The sequence below is a fragment of the Dipodomys merriami genome, unplaced genomic scaffold (genome assembly GCF_024711535.1).
Source record: "Dipodomys merriami isolate MVZ:Mamm:240054 unplaced genomic scaffold, mDipMer1.0.p SCAF_45, whole genome shotgun sequence".
NCBI classification, from domain to species: domain Eukaryota; kingdom Metazoa; phylum Chordata; class Mammalia; order Rodentia; family Heteromyidae; genus Dipodomys; species Dipodomys merriami.
Window position 1 is genome coordinate 1,777,310 of NW_027206013.1, and position 12,789 is coordinate 1,790,098.

The window sequence follows — 12,789 nt, forward strand, 5'->3', positions numbered from 1 at the left end:
CGCTCTACCACTGAGCCACCTTCCCAGCCCCGATCATGTTATTTTCAAGACCTGACTCTCCTAAGATTTCCCGGTGGTCTCTATTTCCTGTGGGTTCCCTATTGCTTCATGTGAGTTTCATTTTCAGGATAGACACACCATCCTGGACTTGGCCAATTGTCCTACCATTGCCCCTTCCTGTGTTGTGATTGTTATTAGATGGAGGTCTATCTACCTGATAATCTGGCCCAAGTAGATTTTTTTTTTTTGGTCGGTCATGGGACTTGAACTCTAGGCCTGGGCACTATCCCTCAGCTCTTCAACTCAAGGCAAGCACTCTACAACTTGAGCCACATCACCACTTCGGTTTTCTGAGTGGTTTACTGGAAAATAGAGTCTCACTGCCCTGGCTGGCTTTGAACCGTGATCCTCAGATCTCAGCCTCTTGAGTAGCTAGGATTACAGGCATGAGCCACTGACGCCCAGCCCAAGTAGATTTCTGTCTCCCTTCCAGAAGATTTCTATGCTCTGTTTGGAATTGAAATACAGCCTCTAGAAAAGTATTTGCAGACACACCTGCAGTAATTTGTTACAAGTGAACACAGTTATATACAGGGTATCCAGAATGATAAATAATGCCAGGATCCCCTTGTGTATCCGTTTCAACCACTTGATTCCCACCCCCTATTGCTTAGGCAGTGTAGTGTTGTCTGGTTTTGAATCTGCATAAATGAAAGACTTCAGTTTTCCTTGGGTCCAACTTTTTTTTTGGCTAGTCCTAGGGCTTGAACTCAGGGCCTGGGCACTGTCCCTGAGCTTCTTTTGCTCAAGGCTAGCACTCTACCACTTGAGCTACAGCGCCATTTCTGACTTTTTCTGTTTATGTGGTACTGAGGAATCAAACCCAGGGTTTCATGCATGCAAGTCAAGCACTCTACCACTAAGCCACATTCCTAGCCCATATAGTTCTTTTTCAACATAGTGTCTAAGTGAGTACCACAGCTGTATTTGTTCACCCCTTGTCTTTCCATTTGGGCCTGCCTTCTTGCCTGCCTGCCTGCCTGCCTGCCTGCCTCCCTGCCTGCTTGCCTTCCTGCCTCCCTCCCTCCCTTCCTCCCTTCCTCTGTTTCTCTCTCCCCTTCCCCTTCCCCTTCCCCCCTCTGCTGATTCTGACACTTGAACTTGAGGCCTGGATGCTGTCCCTGATCCTTTTTTTTTTGTCGGTCGTGGGCCTTGAAATCGGCCTGAGCGCTGTCCCTCAGCTCTTCAACTCAAGGCTAGTGCTCTACCACTTGAGCTACAGCGCCACTTCCCGTTTTCTGGTGGTTTATTGGAATAAGAGTTTCACTGGGCTGGGAAGGTGGCTCAGTGGTAGAGTGCTTGCCTTGCATGCCTGAGGCCCTGGGTTCAATTCCTCAGCACCACATAAGCAAAAAAAAAAAAAAAGCCGGAAGTGGCGCTGTGGCTCAAGTGGTAGAGCGCTAGCCTTGAGCTGAAGAGCTGAGGGACAGCGCCCAGGCCCAGAGTTCAGGCCCCATGACTGGACCCCCCCCCCAAAAAAAAAAAAAAAGTTTCACGGACTTTCCTGTCTGGGCTGGCTTTGAACCAGGCATCAGCCACCGGTGCCCAGCTGTCCCTGATCCTTTATCCTCAAAGCTAGTGCTCTACTGCTTGAGCCACAGTTCTACTTCTGGCTTCGTGGGCCTGAACTCTGGGCCTGGGCGTTGTCCCTCAGCTCTTCTGCTCAAGGCTAGTGCTCTACCACTTGAGCCACAGTGCCACTTCTGGCTTTTTTTTTCTGCTTATGTGGTGCTGAGGAATTGAACCCAGGGCCTCATGCATGCAAGACAAGTGCTCTACCACTGAGCCACCTTTCCAGCCCGACTTCTGGCTTTTTTTGGTGATTAATTGGAGTCTCACAGACTTTTTTGCCTGGGTAGCTTTGATCCATGATTGTCAAATCTCACCCTCTTGAGTAGCCAGGATTATGAACATGGGCCACTGGTACCTGGCTTCCAGTCTGTTTTTTGAGTTCTTTTATTTTTCTGGAAGCAGTAGTGGTCTTTGTTCATTTGTTTTTCTGGAGATAGAACATGCCTAGACAAGCACTTTTCCACTGAGCTATATCCTTACCCTCTAGTCTTACTTAAAATACTTTCTTTTTTCTTTTATCCCTGGGATTGTTCTTTTGGTATTAGCTCATTAAGAGTCTTGATTGTAGTTTTCTTTTTTTAAAATTAGCATTCATTAATTATACAAGGTAGGTTTTATTGTAACATTTTCATACATGCATATAATACATGTTGATCAAGCTCACCCTCTCTCTTCCTCATCTTCTACCCCCACCCCCTTCCATTTTATGGTTTGAATTGAGGGCCTAGACACTGTCCCCTTAGATTTTTTTGCTCAAGACTGGCTCTATACCACGTGAACCACAGTTAGTTACACTTTAGCTTTTTTGTGTGTGTGCAGATACAGGGGCTTGAACTCAGGGCCTGAGCATTGTGCCACTTGAGCTTCAGGCTTTTTTGAGTTGGAGTTGAGTCTCACAGACTTTGCTGCCCAGGTTGGCTTCAAACCTCAATCCTCAGATCTTAGCCTTCTAAGCAGTAGGATTACAGACCTTAGCAGCACCTATTTTCACTACCAGCTTTTATCTTTGTCAGTGGTGGGCCTTGAACTCAGTGCCTGGGTGCTTTCCTGGAGCTCTTTTTTTTTTTTTTTTTTTTTTTTTGTCGGTTGTGGGTCTTGAACTCTGGGCCTGGGCGCTGTCCCTCAGCTCTTCAGCTCAAGGCGAGCTCTCTACCACTTGAGCTACAGCGCCACTTCCGGTTTTCTGGTGATTTATTGGAGATAGGAGTCTCACGGTCTTTCTTGCCCGGGCTGGCTTTGAACCGCGATCCTCAGATCTCAGCCTCCTCAGTAGCTAGGATTACAGGCGTGAGCCACCAGTGCCCGGCTTCCTGGAGCTCTTTTTGCTCAAGGTTAGTGCTCTACCACTTTAAGCCATAGTGCCACTTCTGGTTTCCTGGCGGTTAATTGGAGATGAGTCTCACAGGCTGGCTTTGAACTGTGATCTCAGATCTCAGCTTCCTGAGTAGCTAGGATTACAGATGGGTGCCCTACCAATTCTAGCTTGTTATTGGAGATAAGAGCGTACCCAGGTAGGCTTCGAACCTCACAGGTGTTAGCCACTTCTCTTTCCCCCTCTTAAAACCATTTCAACAAGTTTCATTGTTTTATTTTCATACTTGGCCATGGAAATTTTTACATTGTTGCTGATTTCTGTTCTGCATGCCATTTCAGTCTTGTCTAGCCAGGGATAATACTGTTATAAGCAAGCAATGTTCCTTTACTGCTGGCTCCTGAATACCAGCTTGCTTTTAGTCTTTGTGTGTAGGTGAAGCAGCTGTTAAGCTAACCTTAAATTCTGTAGAGTTCCTACTTGGCCTAAGAAATTGTTAGCTACCAGAGTTGATTTTGAAATAAGGAATTTGAGAGTCTGGCTTCAAAAGCCTTGGGGTAGGTGGCTGTAGTTTCATGACTCAGCTGTGACATGTGCCTCCCTGTGGGGCTCAGTTATCTCATTTGAAGGATGTCCCCAGGCAGATGAGATGATCTTGATAGTCCCTTCCAGCTGGGCAGCTCAGGCTTCCTAGTGCCCTTTTAACTCCTTGCCTATGGAATGTCTGTATTCATTGCTGCACCTTCTCTGGTTGTCTTCCTTGCAAAGCCACCTTTTTTTTTTCTTTTTCTTTTTTCTCTCTCCCTCTCTATTTCCATTGCTGGGGACCAAAGGTTTTAAGTACATTAGGCAAATGGTCTGCTACTGAGTTGTACTGTTAGCCTACAGAATTGCTTCTCGGTCTGCCACCCAGACATGGTTGGCTGCCCAGATAGCCCTCCTCCCCCCATTGTCCTATCTCTGAGGTACCCAGGGTGCCTCACTGACTTGTGTTCCAGGTCCACTGTTAATAGGTTTATAGTCACCACCAGCTGGGCTTGTGACATGGGAATTGTGTCTTCCTATTTGGGGCTTTCTCCTTACACTTGAGAACTCAGTTGAACACTCACTGTTTGTAGAGTATTGACTTTTCTTTCTTTCCGTTTTGCCAGTCCTGGGGCTTGAACTCTAAGCCTGGATTCTGTCCCTAAGCTGCTTTTGCTTAAGTCCAGCACTCTACCACTTACCACAGCACCACTTCCGGCTTTTTCTGAGTAGTTTATTGGAGATAAGGGTCTTTCAGACTTTCCTGCACGGGCTGGCCTCCACCCAAGATGCTCAAATCTCAAGCCTCCTAAGTAGCTAGAATTACTGGTATGAGCCACTGGCTCCCTACTGAGTTTTGTTTTGTTTTGTTTTGTTTTCTGTGTTTTTTTTTTTTTTTTTTTCTGGTCCTAAGACTTGAACACAGTGCTGAGGTGCTGTCACTGAACTTTTTTTTTTTTTTTTTTGTCGGTCATGGGGCTTGAACTCTAGGCTTGGGCGCTGTTCCTCAGCTCTTCAGCTCAAGGCTAGCACTCTACCACTTGAGACACAGCGCCACTTCTGGTTTTCTGGTGGTTTATTGGAGATAAGAGTCTCACGGACTTTCATGCCCGGGCTGGCTTTGAACTGCCATCCTCAGATCTCAGCTTCCTGAGTAGCTAGGATTACAAGCATGAGCCACCAGTGCCTGGCCCTGAACTTCTTTTGCTCAAGGTTAGTGAGTGCTTTACCACTTGAGCCACAGCTTCACTTCTGGCTTTTGGTAGTTTGTTGGAGTCTTGTGGGCTTTGTTGCCTGAGCTGGTTTTGCCCCATGATCTGCTCATCTCAGCCTTCTGAGTAGCTAGGATTGTAGTTGTGAACCACTGGTGGCACCGAGCTGCTTTGATCTAAGTAGTAAAAAGCTCGGGTGTACAGCTCCTTTCCTACTTGAACAAATTGGCTCTTGAGGGGTTAAGATACAGGCTCTGGCTAGTAGATATAGGGCCTTAGCATCTGTATTTCTAAGGAGCTCCTAGTGATGATGGTGCTAGTCCTTGAGCCACAACCAAAGCAGGAAGCCTTGGGCTGGAGAGACCTATGGGAATTGCACCCCCAACAATTGTGCCTCCTGAATTCTCACATTCTTCTTGCCTGGCATGAGCTTCCCAAGGTTCCTTTCCTTGCTTCCAGAGAGTCTTTTTTTAGTCTATAGCTCAGGCCCTCCTGGGGGCAGGGCATTGTGGAAACTGAGTTTGAGGTAAGCTTGATTTTTGTCACAGTCTTAAATTATTATTTCACTTCTCCAAGCAGCACGCATTTGTCCTCCCCAGTAGTAGGCATGGTCTCAGCCTGTCTCAGAACTCTCAGCCAGACTGGGCCAGACCTGGGGTCCTCTTGGACACACCCAAGATCCTGGCCCCAATCTTTTTAGGTGTGGCTACTAAGGGAGGATGAGGGAAGGCTATGCCTTTAGGGTAAGCAAGGTTTGGGGACCCAGGGACTAGTGGGATCTTGCTACCAGCCTCCCTCACAGCAGCCTTTCAAGCTTTCTCCTTAGGATAGGGAATTCTCAAGGGGAAGCTGCACATGGGTACAAATGGTCAGGGACCTAGGCAATACTCAGTCTAAAGTGTACACGAAGAAGCTACTAGTATCAGTAGTGGAGTACTACTAGTAAGTAGTAGAGATACAGCTCAAATGGTTGAGCACCAGCCTTTTTGGAAAAAGCCAAGGGGAAAAGCATGGGGCCCTGAATTGCAGCTCTAGTATTGGAACATAACACACACAAAAGTTACCAGTAGGGCCCTCTGACATTTCAGGACAGGCTTGGGTAGATTGTTTGGTTGGGGACTGGGAAGGTGGCTGAGTGGTTGAGCACGTGCCTTGCATGCATGAGGCCCTGGGTTCGATTCCTCAGCACCACATAAGCAAAAAAAAAAAAAAAAAAAAAGCCGGATGTGGCGCTGTGGCTCAAGTGGTAGAGTGCTAGCCTTGAGCTGAAGAGCTGAGGGACAGCGCCCAGGCCCAGAGTTCAGTCCCCACGACCGGACCCAAAAAAAAAAAAAAAAGATTGTTTGGTTGGGGTGCGCTGTCTCTCCCTGTGGAAAACAGAGGTGGCCAGAGGAATATAAGAGAAGCCGGGTTGGGGCCACATCACTGTATCACTAGTACGTTTAGTGGAACCTAAGTGTTGATTTTGCAGAAGCTGCAACAGAGGGAGGGGACAGGCTCCTGGCATTCTCTGAGCCTGTTGCTTTCCAGGAGGCTAGTCTGGGAGGAGAGCCAGAAGGACTGGCCAACATCCAAGACATGGGTGGATTACATGGCTGGGCCTGCTCAGAGCAGTGAGCCACACCCATCACCAACCCATGCCTAAGGGGTAGGGCAGGAGGTTACTGAGGAGGTCAGGGTGATTCCAAGGGATCAGTAGGCACAGCCTGGCCCCCAAAGTGGGCTGCATGGCTGGGCCCCACATTGTCACTTTTGGTAGAAGAGTTCTACCAGCTAGGCCTCTACCCTGCCCATGAGTTCAAGAACACTGCCCAGATGAGGCTCTGCAGGGGATGCTGAGGTGTAGGAGCAGCCAGGCAGTTCAGTATCCTCCCTAGCAGTGAAGTGGGGAAAGTTAACCACAGCTTCTGAGTCAGGCTTTGGGTCCTCTACTACCAATTTGTTCATGTTGGTGAACAAATTCCTTAACCCCCAAGAGCCTTCCTTGTCTGCAACTGAAAGTGTACATAACTCCTCTGCTGGAGCCTATGGGAGGCTGCAGTGATACTGGACTTGTTCAGTGGTTGTCTCCCTCACATGGGCCATAAAGGAAGTACTCTAGATTAGAAGACTGAATGGAGTCCTGGGCGATTGGGCGCTTGGTGGGGTCTGGGCCTTGGGCTCTTTTGGATCCTGAACTGTTTTGTCCTTTTTAGGCAGTCGTCTTCATATGACTTGGGAGGGGCCACACCCAGAGCATGAGGTGACCATAGAAGGGGTGATGATACTTCTCCGGGTACTGGGTCAATACTGCTTTCACATTCAGGGGCAGCAGTGACAGGCTCAGAGCTTTCTCCGATACTAGTCATTTGTGCTTAAACCTTTGGGGTGTGGAAGCTGCCTGGTAGTTGCATTTTGCCCCATGGCAATCCTTGCCTAGCATGACTTGTCCCTCCCACCTGGCATTGGCACTTTCAGCTTGTCTCAGTGCCAGCTGGAGGGTTCTTATTTCACTCTTACTTCTGGCTAGGTATTCTTTCCAAGGAACCAACCACCTTGGGGATAGCTAAGGTGTAAGAAGGCTGCTATTTTGCTTGTTAGGGTGGGCTGAGCAGCAGATTCTCAGTGCCCCAGGCCTCCTGCAGAAACTGCCCTTCTGGGGATGTGAGTGATGTAGGCGGGGTGGAGGGGCAGGATGAGAAGGCTCTCTGGAGGGCTGAATGACGTGGGCCCCCTCCCCTGGCCTTTACCCTTTTCACCAGGCCTCCTGGGTGGGTGTGAGACATGAGGAATTCCAGTCCAGGTGCCCTCGGATGCCTCCGGGAGGGCTCATTCCTGCCTTCAGGGATCAGGCATTGAGTAGGAGAAGGGTGAGGCATATCATGTGGCCTGAAACCACACCCTGAGTTTGGTCCTTGCTGGGCCTGGAGGTGGGTGTAGGGTGTGTTCTTGTCTCAGAGGCAGGGCTGCCAGTCTGGTGTTCAGAGGGAAGCACAGAGAGGCCCAAGAAACAGAGCAGTGCTGAGTGTTCAGTGTCTGAAGACCAAGACCCTGGGTAAGGTGGGTGTCCAGGCTGAGTTGAGGGCATTGTAAGGGGTGAAATTGTTCTCAATTTTATGCATGCTTATTTAAGGATCGAGTTCATCTGAAAACCTCTCACAGCCTTGAAAAGGTTCTGGGCCATAGCATGCTTCTGTTGTAGGGTGGTGGAAAGATAAACTTTGAAATGCCTTGGTCTAGCTTCCCCATCACCACCAGCCCCCTAAAGGCCACATGGACTGACACTGAGACAAGTGGGGACTTTGCTGCTGTGCCCCCGTGCGCCCACGGTTTCTTGCCCTCCCCCTGTGGGTGGGTGAGTTCCCCCACTGGAGTTCCTTTCTGACGGTCAGGAGACAGTGAGGTAAGATTGGGAAGTCAAGTCTGTGTCATCTGTTGTCATCATTGGCTATTCAGGCATTATGTGTTTGTGGGGTGGATTCAGAGGTCTTTGGTGCATAGGGAAGTTGGGGAAGGATTCTGGGGCTTTGATTGTTCTCTGGTGACTGGACCTACCCAGCCACATGAAAGACATGGACCTGGACCACTTTCGCAGCCCTGCTCTTGTGAGCTACTGCTTCCTGGGTGCCCTTAAGAATTGAGAAATAAAAGCCGGGCGCCGGTGGCTCATGCCTGTAATCCTAGCTACTCAGGAGGCTGAGTTCTGAGGATCACGGTTTAAAGCCAGCCAGGGCAGGAAAGTCTGTGAGATTCTTATCTCCGATTAACCACCAGAAAACCGGAAGTGGTGCTGTGGCTCAAGTGGTAGAGTGCTTGCCTTGAGCTGAAGAGCTGAGGGACAGAGCCTAGGCCCAGAGTTCAAGCCCCATGACTGACAAAAATAAAAAAAGAATTGAGAAATGAGCTGGTTGCTGGTTGGCTCATGCCTATAATCCTAGCTACTCAGGAAGCTGAGATCTGAGTTTCACTGTTCTAAGCCAAACCTGGCAGGAAAGTCCATGAGACTCTTATCTCCAATAAACTACTCAGAAAAAGCCAGTGGGCTGGGCTCTGGTGGCTCACACCTGTAATCCTAGCTACTCTGGAAGCTGAGATCTGAGGATCTTGGTTCAAAGCCAGCCCAGGCAGGAAAGTCCATGAGACTCTTATCTTCAATAAACCACCAGAAAACCGGAAGTGGCTCTGTGGCTTAAGCGGTAGAGCGCTCACCTTGAGCTGAAGAGCTCAAGGACAGCGCCCAAGCCCAGAGTTAAAGCCCCACAACCGACCAAAAAAAAAAAAAAAGCCAGCGGTGGTGCTGTAGCTCAAGTGGTAGATCGCTATCCTTGAGCACAAAGAAGCTCAGGGACAGTGCCCAGACCCTGAGTTCAAGTCCCAGGACTGGCAAAAAAGAAAAGAAAAGAAATGGAAGTTGAACGGCACTGAATGAGCTAAAAACCAACAGTACATGGGGATTCCCATGCCCACCACTGCAGATAACCCATCTCAAGTCCTCGCTCCTTGTGGAGAGGTGGGGTAGGTATTGGAGTGGAGGCTTAGTAAATCCCCTTTGTCATGAGTGTCATGAGGAGGGCAGCATGTGGGCTCCTGGGTTGCCAGTTTGTTTGTTTGTTTGTTTTGGGCCCGGTCGTGGGGCCTGAATTCTGGGCCTGGGCGCTGCCCCTCAGTTCTTCAGCTCAAGGCTAGCGCTCTACCACTTGAGCCACAGCGCCACTTCCAGCTTTTTTTCTTTTGCTTATGTGGTGCTGGGGAATTGAACCCAGGGCCTCATGCATGCAAGGCAAGCGCTCTACCACTGAGCCACCTTCACAGCCCCTGGGTTGCCAGTTTGTGAGAGTCCAGTGATGAAGTTCATGTGTGTCAGGGCAGAGCCCACTCTATTAACTGGTGTTGTGTCCAGGAAGGAAGGAAGGGGAGGCTTTGTGCTGAGTTGCTGAGGTGGGAATATCTTGTCAAAAACCTCTCTTTGGGGTTGGATGATTTCATTAGAAATGAAATGGTTTGTTTCATTTGATACTTCTATACAATGAAATATCCAAAGCTTAAGTGCAACTTTAACGACCTTTGGGAGTCCATCTACCTTCATCCAGACTCTGAGCAAGATAGAACTGGCTTTGGTCAAGAAAGTTCCTTCGGTTTAGTGCCAGGCAGTTCACCCCGCAAAACCTGCTCTGATTTAGTTTCTCTCTGAGTGGTAAGTCACTCTGCCAGTGACTGTTGATATGCATTGTGTTCTGTACTTTTTTTTTCCTTTTTAAGGATTCTAAATGTATGTGTTCATTTAAAATGTTGACTTGTGGAAATGAACATGTTATATCGGTACAAAAGTGATAACATTTAGTAGAAATTGTTCAGAATTTGAATTTTGATTCCCACGCTTGATCTGGCTCCCTTCAGAGTAGGGCATCTTAATGCTTTGACAGCCCCTGTTATAGTCCCTGGTTCTGCCAGTGTGGGGATATATATCTTTGATTTTTCTGTGAGAGGATGAAGAAGGGAGAGAAAGGAAAGCAGGTGTCTGTTATCTACTGAGGGTCCTGGGAAGGTAGCCCAGTCTTTTTTCTTCCTTCCACTAACTTATGCTTACAGGAGAGAAATCGGATCCTTGTCTTCTGAGGTCAGCTGAGCTGGGGCCAGCTCACAGGGAACGCTTAGAGCTGAGGCTTCCCTACCTACCTGAATAGGAGTTTCTGGGCCTTATCTCCTGACTCTAGGCTTCCTGAAAGTTCTGTCCTACTGCCTTGCATTTCAAGTTCTAGCCTGTGTCCATATTTCGGCCTTCTTTAGGTGGCTCTTGCTATGGCTGACACCCATAGTTATGTTTCTAGGCCCTTGGCAGTACCCCAAGCTGTGGCTTTTTCATGGCAGATGCTTGTTTCCATGCCCAGTGAATGGGTAGGACAGAGATTACTGGCCATTGTCATTTGGATTGGGAAAAAAAGAGCAGTGCTTGCTGTGAACTTTCAGACGAGGGCTCCAAGCCTCCCTGGCTAGGAGACCTTTGGGTACTCAGCCTAATAGGCTGGTGAAGATTTCAGGTATGGTCAGGCAGTGGGTGCTCCTATAGAGCATTCCTTTCCCTAGGTGCTTAGTGTCCAACACATTCTGTTCTGCCACCTACTCCCTGCAAAGTATCTAGTAACTGGCTTGATCTGGATCAAGAGCAGTAGCTCCTAGTTGCAGGGATGGGAAGATGTTGATGCAGAGGTCACTAAATTAGTATCTGAGGGCTCTGGCTGAGCCCAGGTGGTGGGATGAACCAGGTGAAAAGCAGCTGTGTGCTGTGACTTCCTGTTGGGCCTTCTGTGGTCTTCAGAACCCATCTCATCTCTTAATTCCCTTTCAAGGTTTGACTATGCTCTGTCCTCTTGTCTGGGTAATGGGCCTAGGACCAGATCTTATTAATGTAGAGTTTTTTGGCCCTCTGTACGTTTATGACTGATTCGACAGCTCTCTGGGCCCTTGGTGGGAACTTGTGTCCCTCCCTTCAGCTCTCCCCTCCCCCAAAGAGGGGAGCTGTGCTAGGGGCTGAAGAGACAGCTGGCAGCATGAAGCCAGGCCTCCTACCCTTAGGCCGGCACCCCGGGTCTGGCCACATTCCTGAGGGACCTGCTGAGCCTCTCTGGCCCTGGGGGTGGGGTGGGGGGAAGTAGAAGCTGCTGTAGGCCCCTTCCCCCAACTCTGGCTCCATTCCAAGGGAGACCAGGCTAGCCTGTGAAATGTAGGGTCCCAGAGTTTCAGGATTTCCTCCTGCTGGACTCAGCTCTGGGGGGAGAGAGCAGAGAGCCCACCTTCCTCTGGCAGCAGCTGTCAGTGGCTTTCGTGGGTTGGTATTGAAAGACCAAGCCTGCTGCTGGGGTGAGCCCTCAGGCCTCAAAGGGGGAGGTCTTATAGTCCAACTGGGCTGGAGGGGCTGGGCTTTGGGGGGGGCGGGGGTCGGAGAAGCGGTTGAGACTGGTTCTTATAAATAGCCCTTGCACAAGTGGCTCCAATTTTGACCTTTGTTATGTAAATGTAGCCAGCCTATGAAGGGCCTTGCCCAGGCCTCCTACCACCCCTCAGTTTGTCTGTAATTGTATGCCTGCCACCAGCCTTCCTCAGGCCTAGGTGGCCCCTGGGGTATCCTAAATCTCCAGTGTGTATTGGAGGTTAGTTGCTACCCAGCTTCCCAGACCTGTCTGTGAGCCTCTCTGGGTTTCCCACCCAGAAGACTGTAGATCTTGTGGGGAATAAAATTAGAACCTCCAGTGCCTCTCCTTCATGGGCCCTCTCCTTCCTTTGCTGGTACCTGTCTTAGTAGTCTGTCTTCTTCTCCCCAGGTGACCAGGCATTGATGCGCCCCCAGGAAGTCCACGTGCTCAAGGAGGTCACCCCCCGCCGGCTGCTGCTCACATGGTTTCTGGGCCCCTGGCGCTCCGGTAGGCCAAGGGAGAGGCCTGGGGGAGGGAGGATCTCTGGCTTGCTCGTGCCCCTGGGGCTTTCTGGCAGTTCACAGCCGGAAGGCTAGGCTTCTCCCTGGCCTGTAGTCCTTTGTGCTGACAGTTTAGGACAGCATGCTGGGCGCCTGGGGCCAGCTGCTCTGGCTCTGGCTCACCCAGGACAAGGGGCTGCTGTGAGCATATGGGTTCTTCTGCTCTTTGTTCATTCCTTTGCCAGGCTCAGGGTAACAGGCATCCTAGGGTAGACAGAGCAGGCCTAGAGCTGACTGGGATACCGCTTTGTTCCCACCTGGCTGGTTTAAGGGACAGGGAGTGGAGGAAGAATGGTTCCCAAAGTCTCCAGCCTCTGAATGCCCTTCTGAATTGCTTCAGCTGGGGCAGAACAAGGAACAGGTAGAGTTTTTCCATGGTGTTCCACCAGGTGCTTGTCATGAGCTCTGAAACAGTAGTGTGGATGTGATTGTTGGGGTTTCTCTGTCTACAAACAAGGGCAAAGGCAGGTGAGGGGCTGGGGTGAGCATGTGTATTGTGGAAAGAGAGAACATGGTGTAGAAGATACCCTGGGAGGGCAAGAGGTCTGGGTGGTGGTGGGAAGTTAGGAACAGTTGAACTATTTACAGATTTTCTAAGTGGTGAGTGAGGCACATGTGGGCAGGGTGGAGTGGCCTCTGCTACCCATTGCTGACAGCTG

General features: G+C 49.7%; 1 protein-coding gene across 3 annotated transcripts in view; it reads left to right on the plus strand.

Moving 5' to 3' along the window:
• Positions 1 to 12,789, plus strand: part of Hic2 (HIC ZBTB transcriptional repressor 2) — a 49,805-nt gene that overhangs the window by 16,293 nt on the left and 20,723 nt on the right. For all 3 annotated transcript variants that reach the window (XR_011366450.1, XM_069994277.1, XM_069994276.1), the window contains exon 2: positions 11,979 to 12,077. Coding sequence is in view for 1 of the 3 variants with exons in the window: in XM_069994276.1 (XP_069850377.1) it covers positions 12,052 to 12,077 (26 nt within the window). In the remaining 2 variants the exon portion in view is untranslated. The remainder of the gene's footprint in view (positions 1 to 11,978; positions 12,078 to 12,789) is intronic.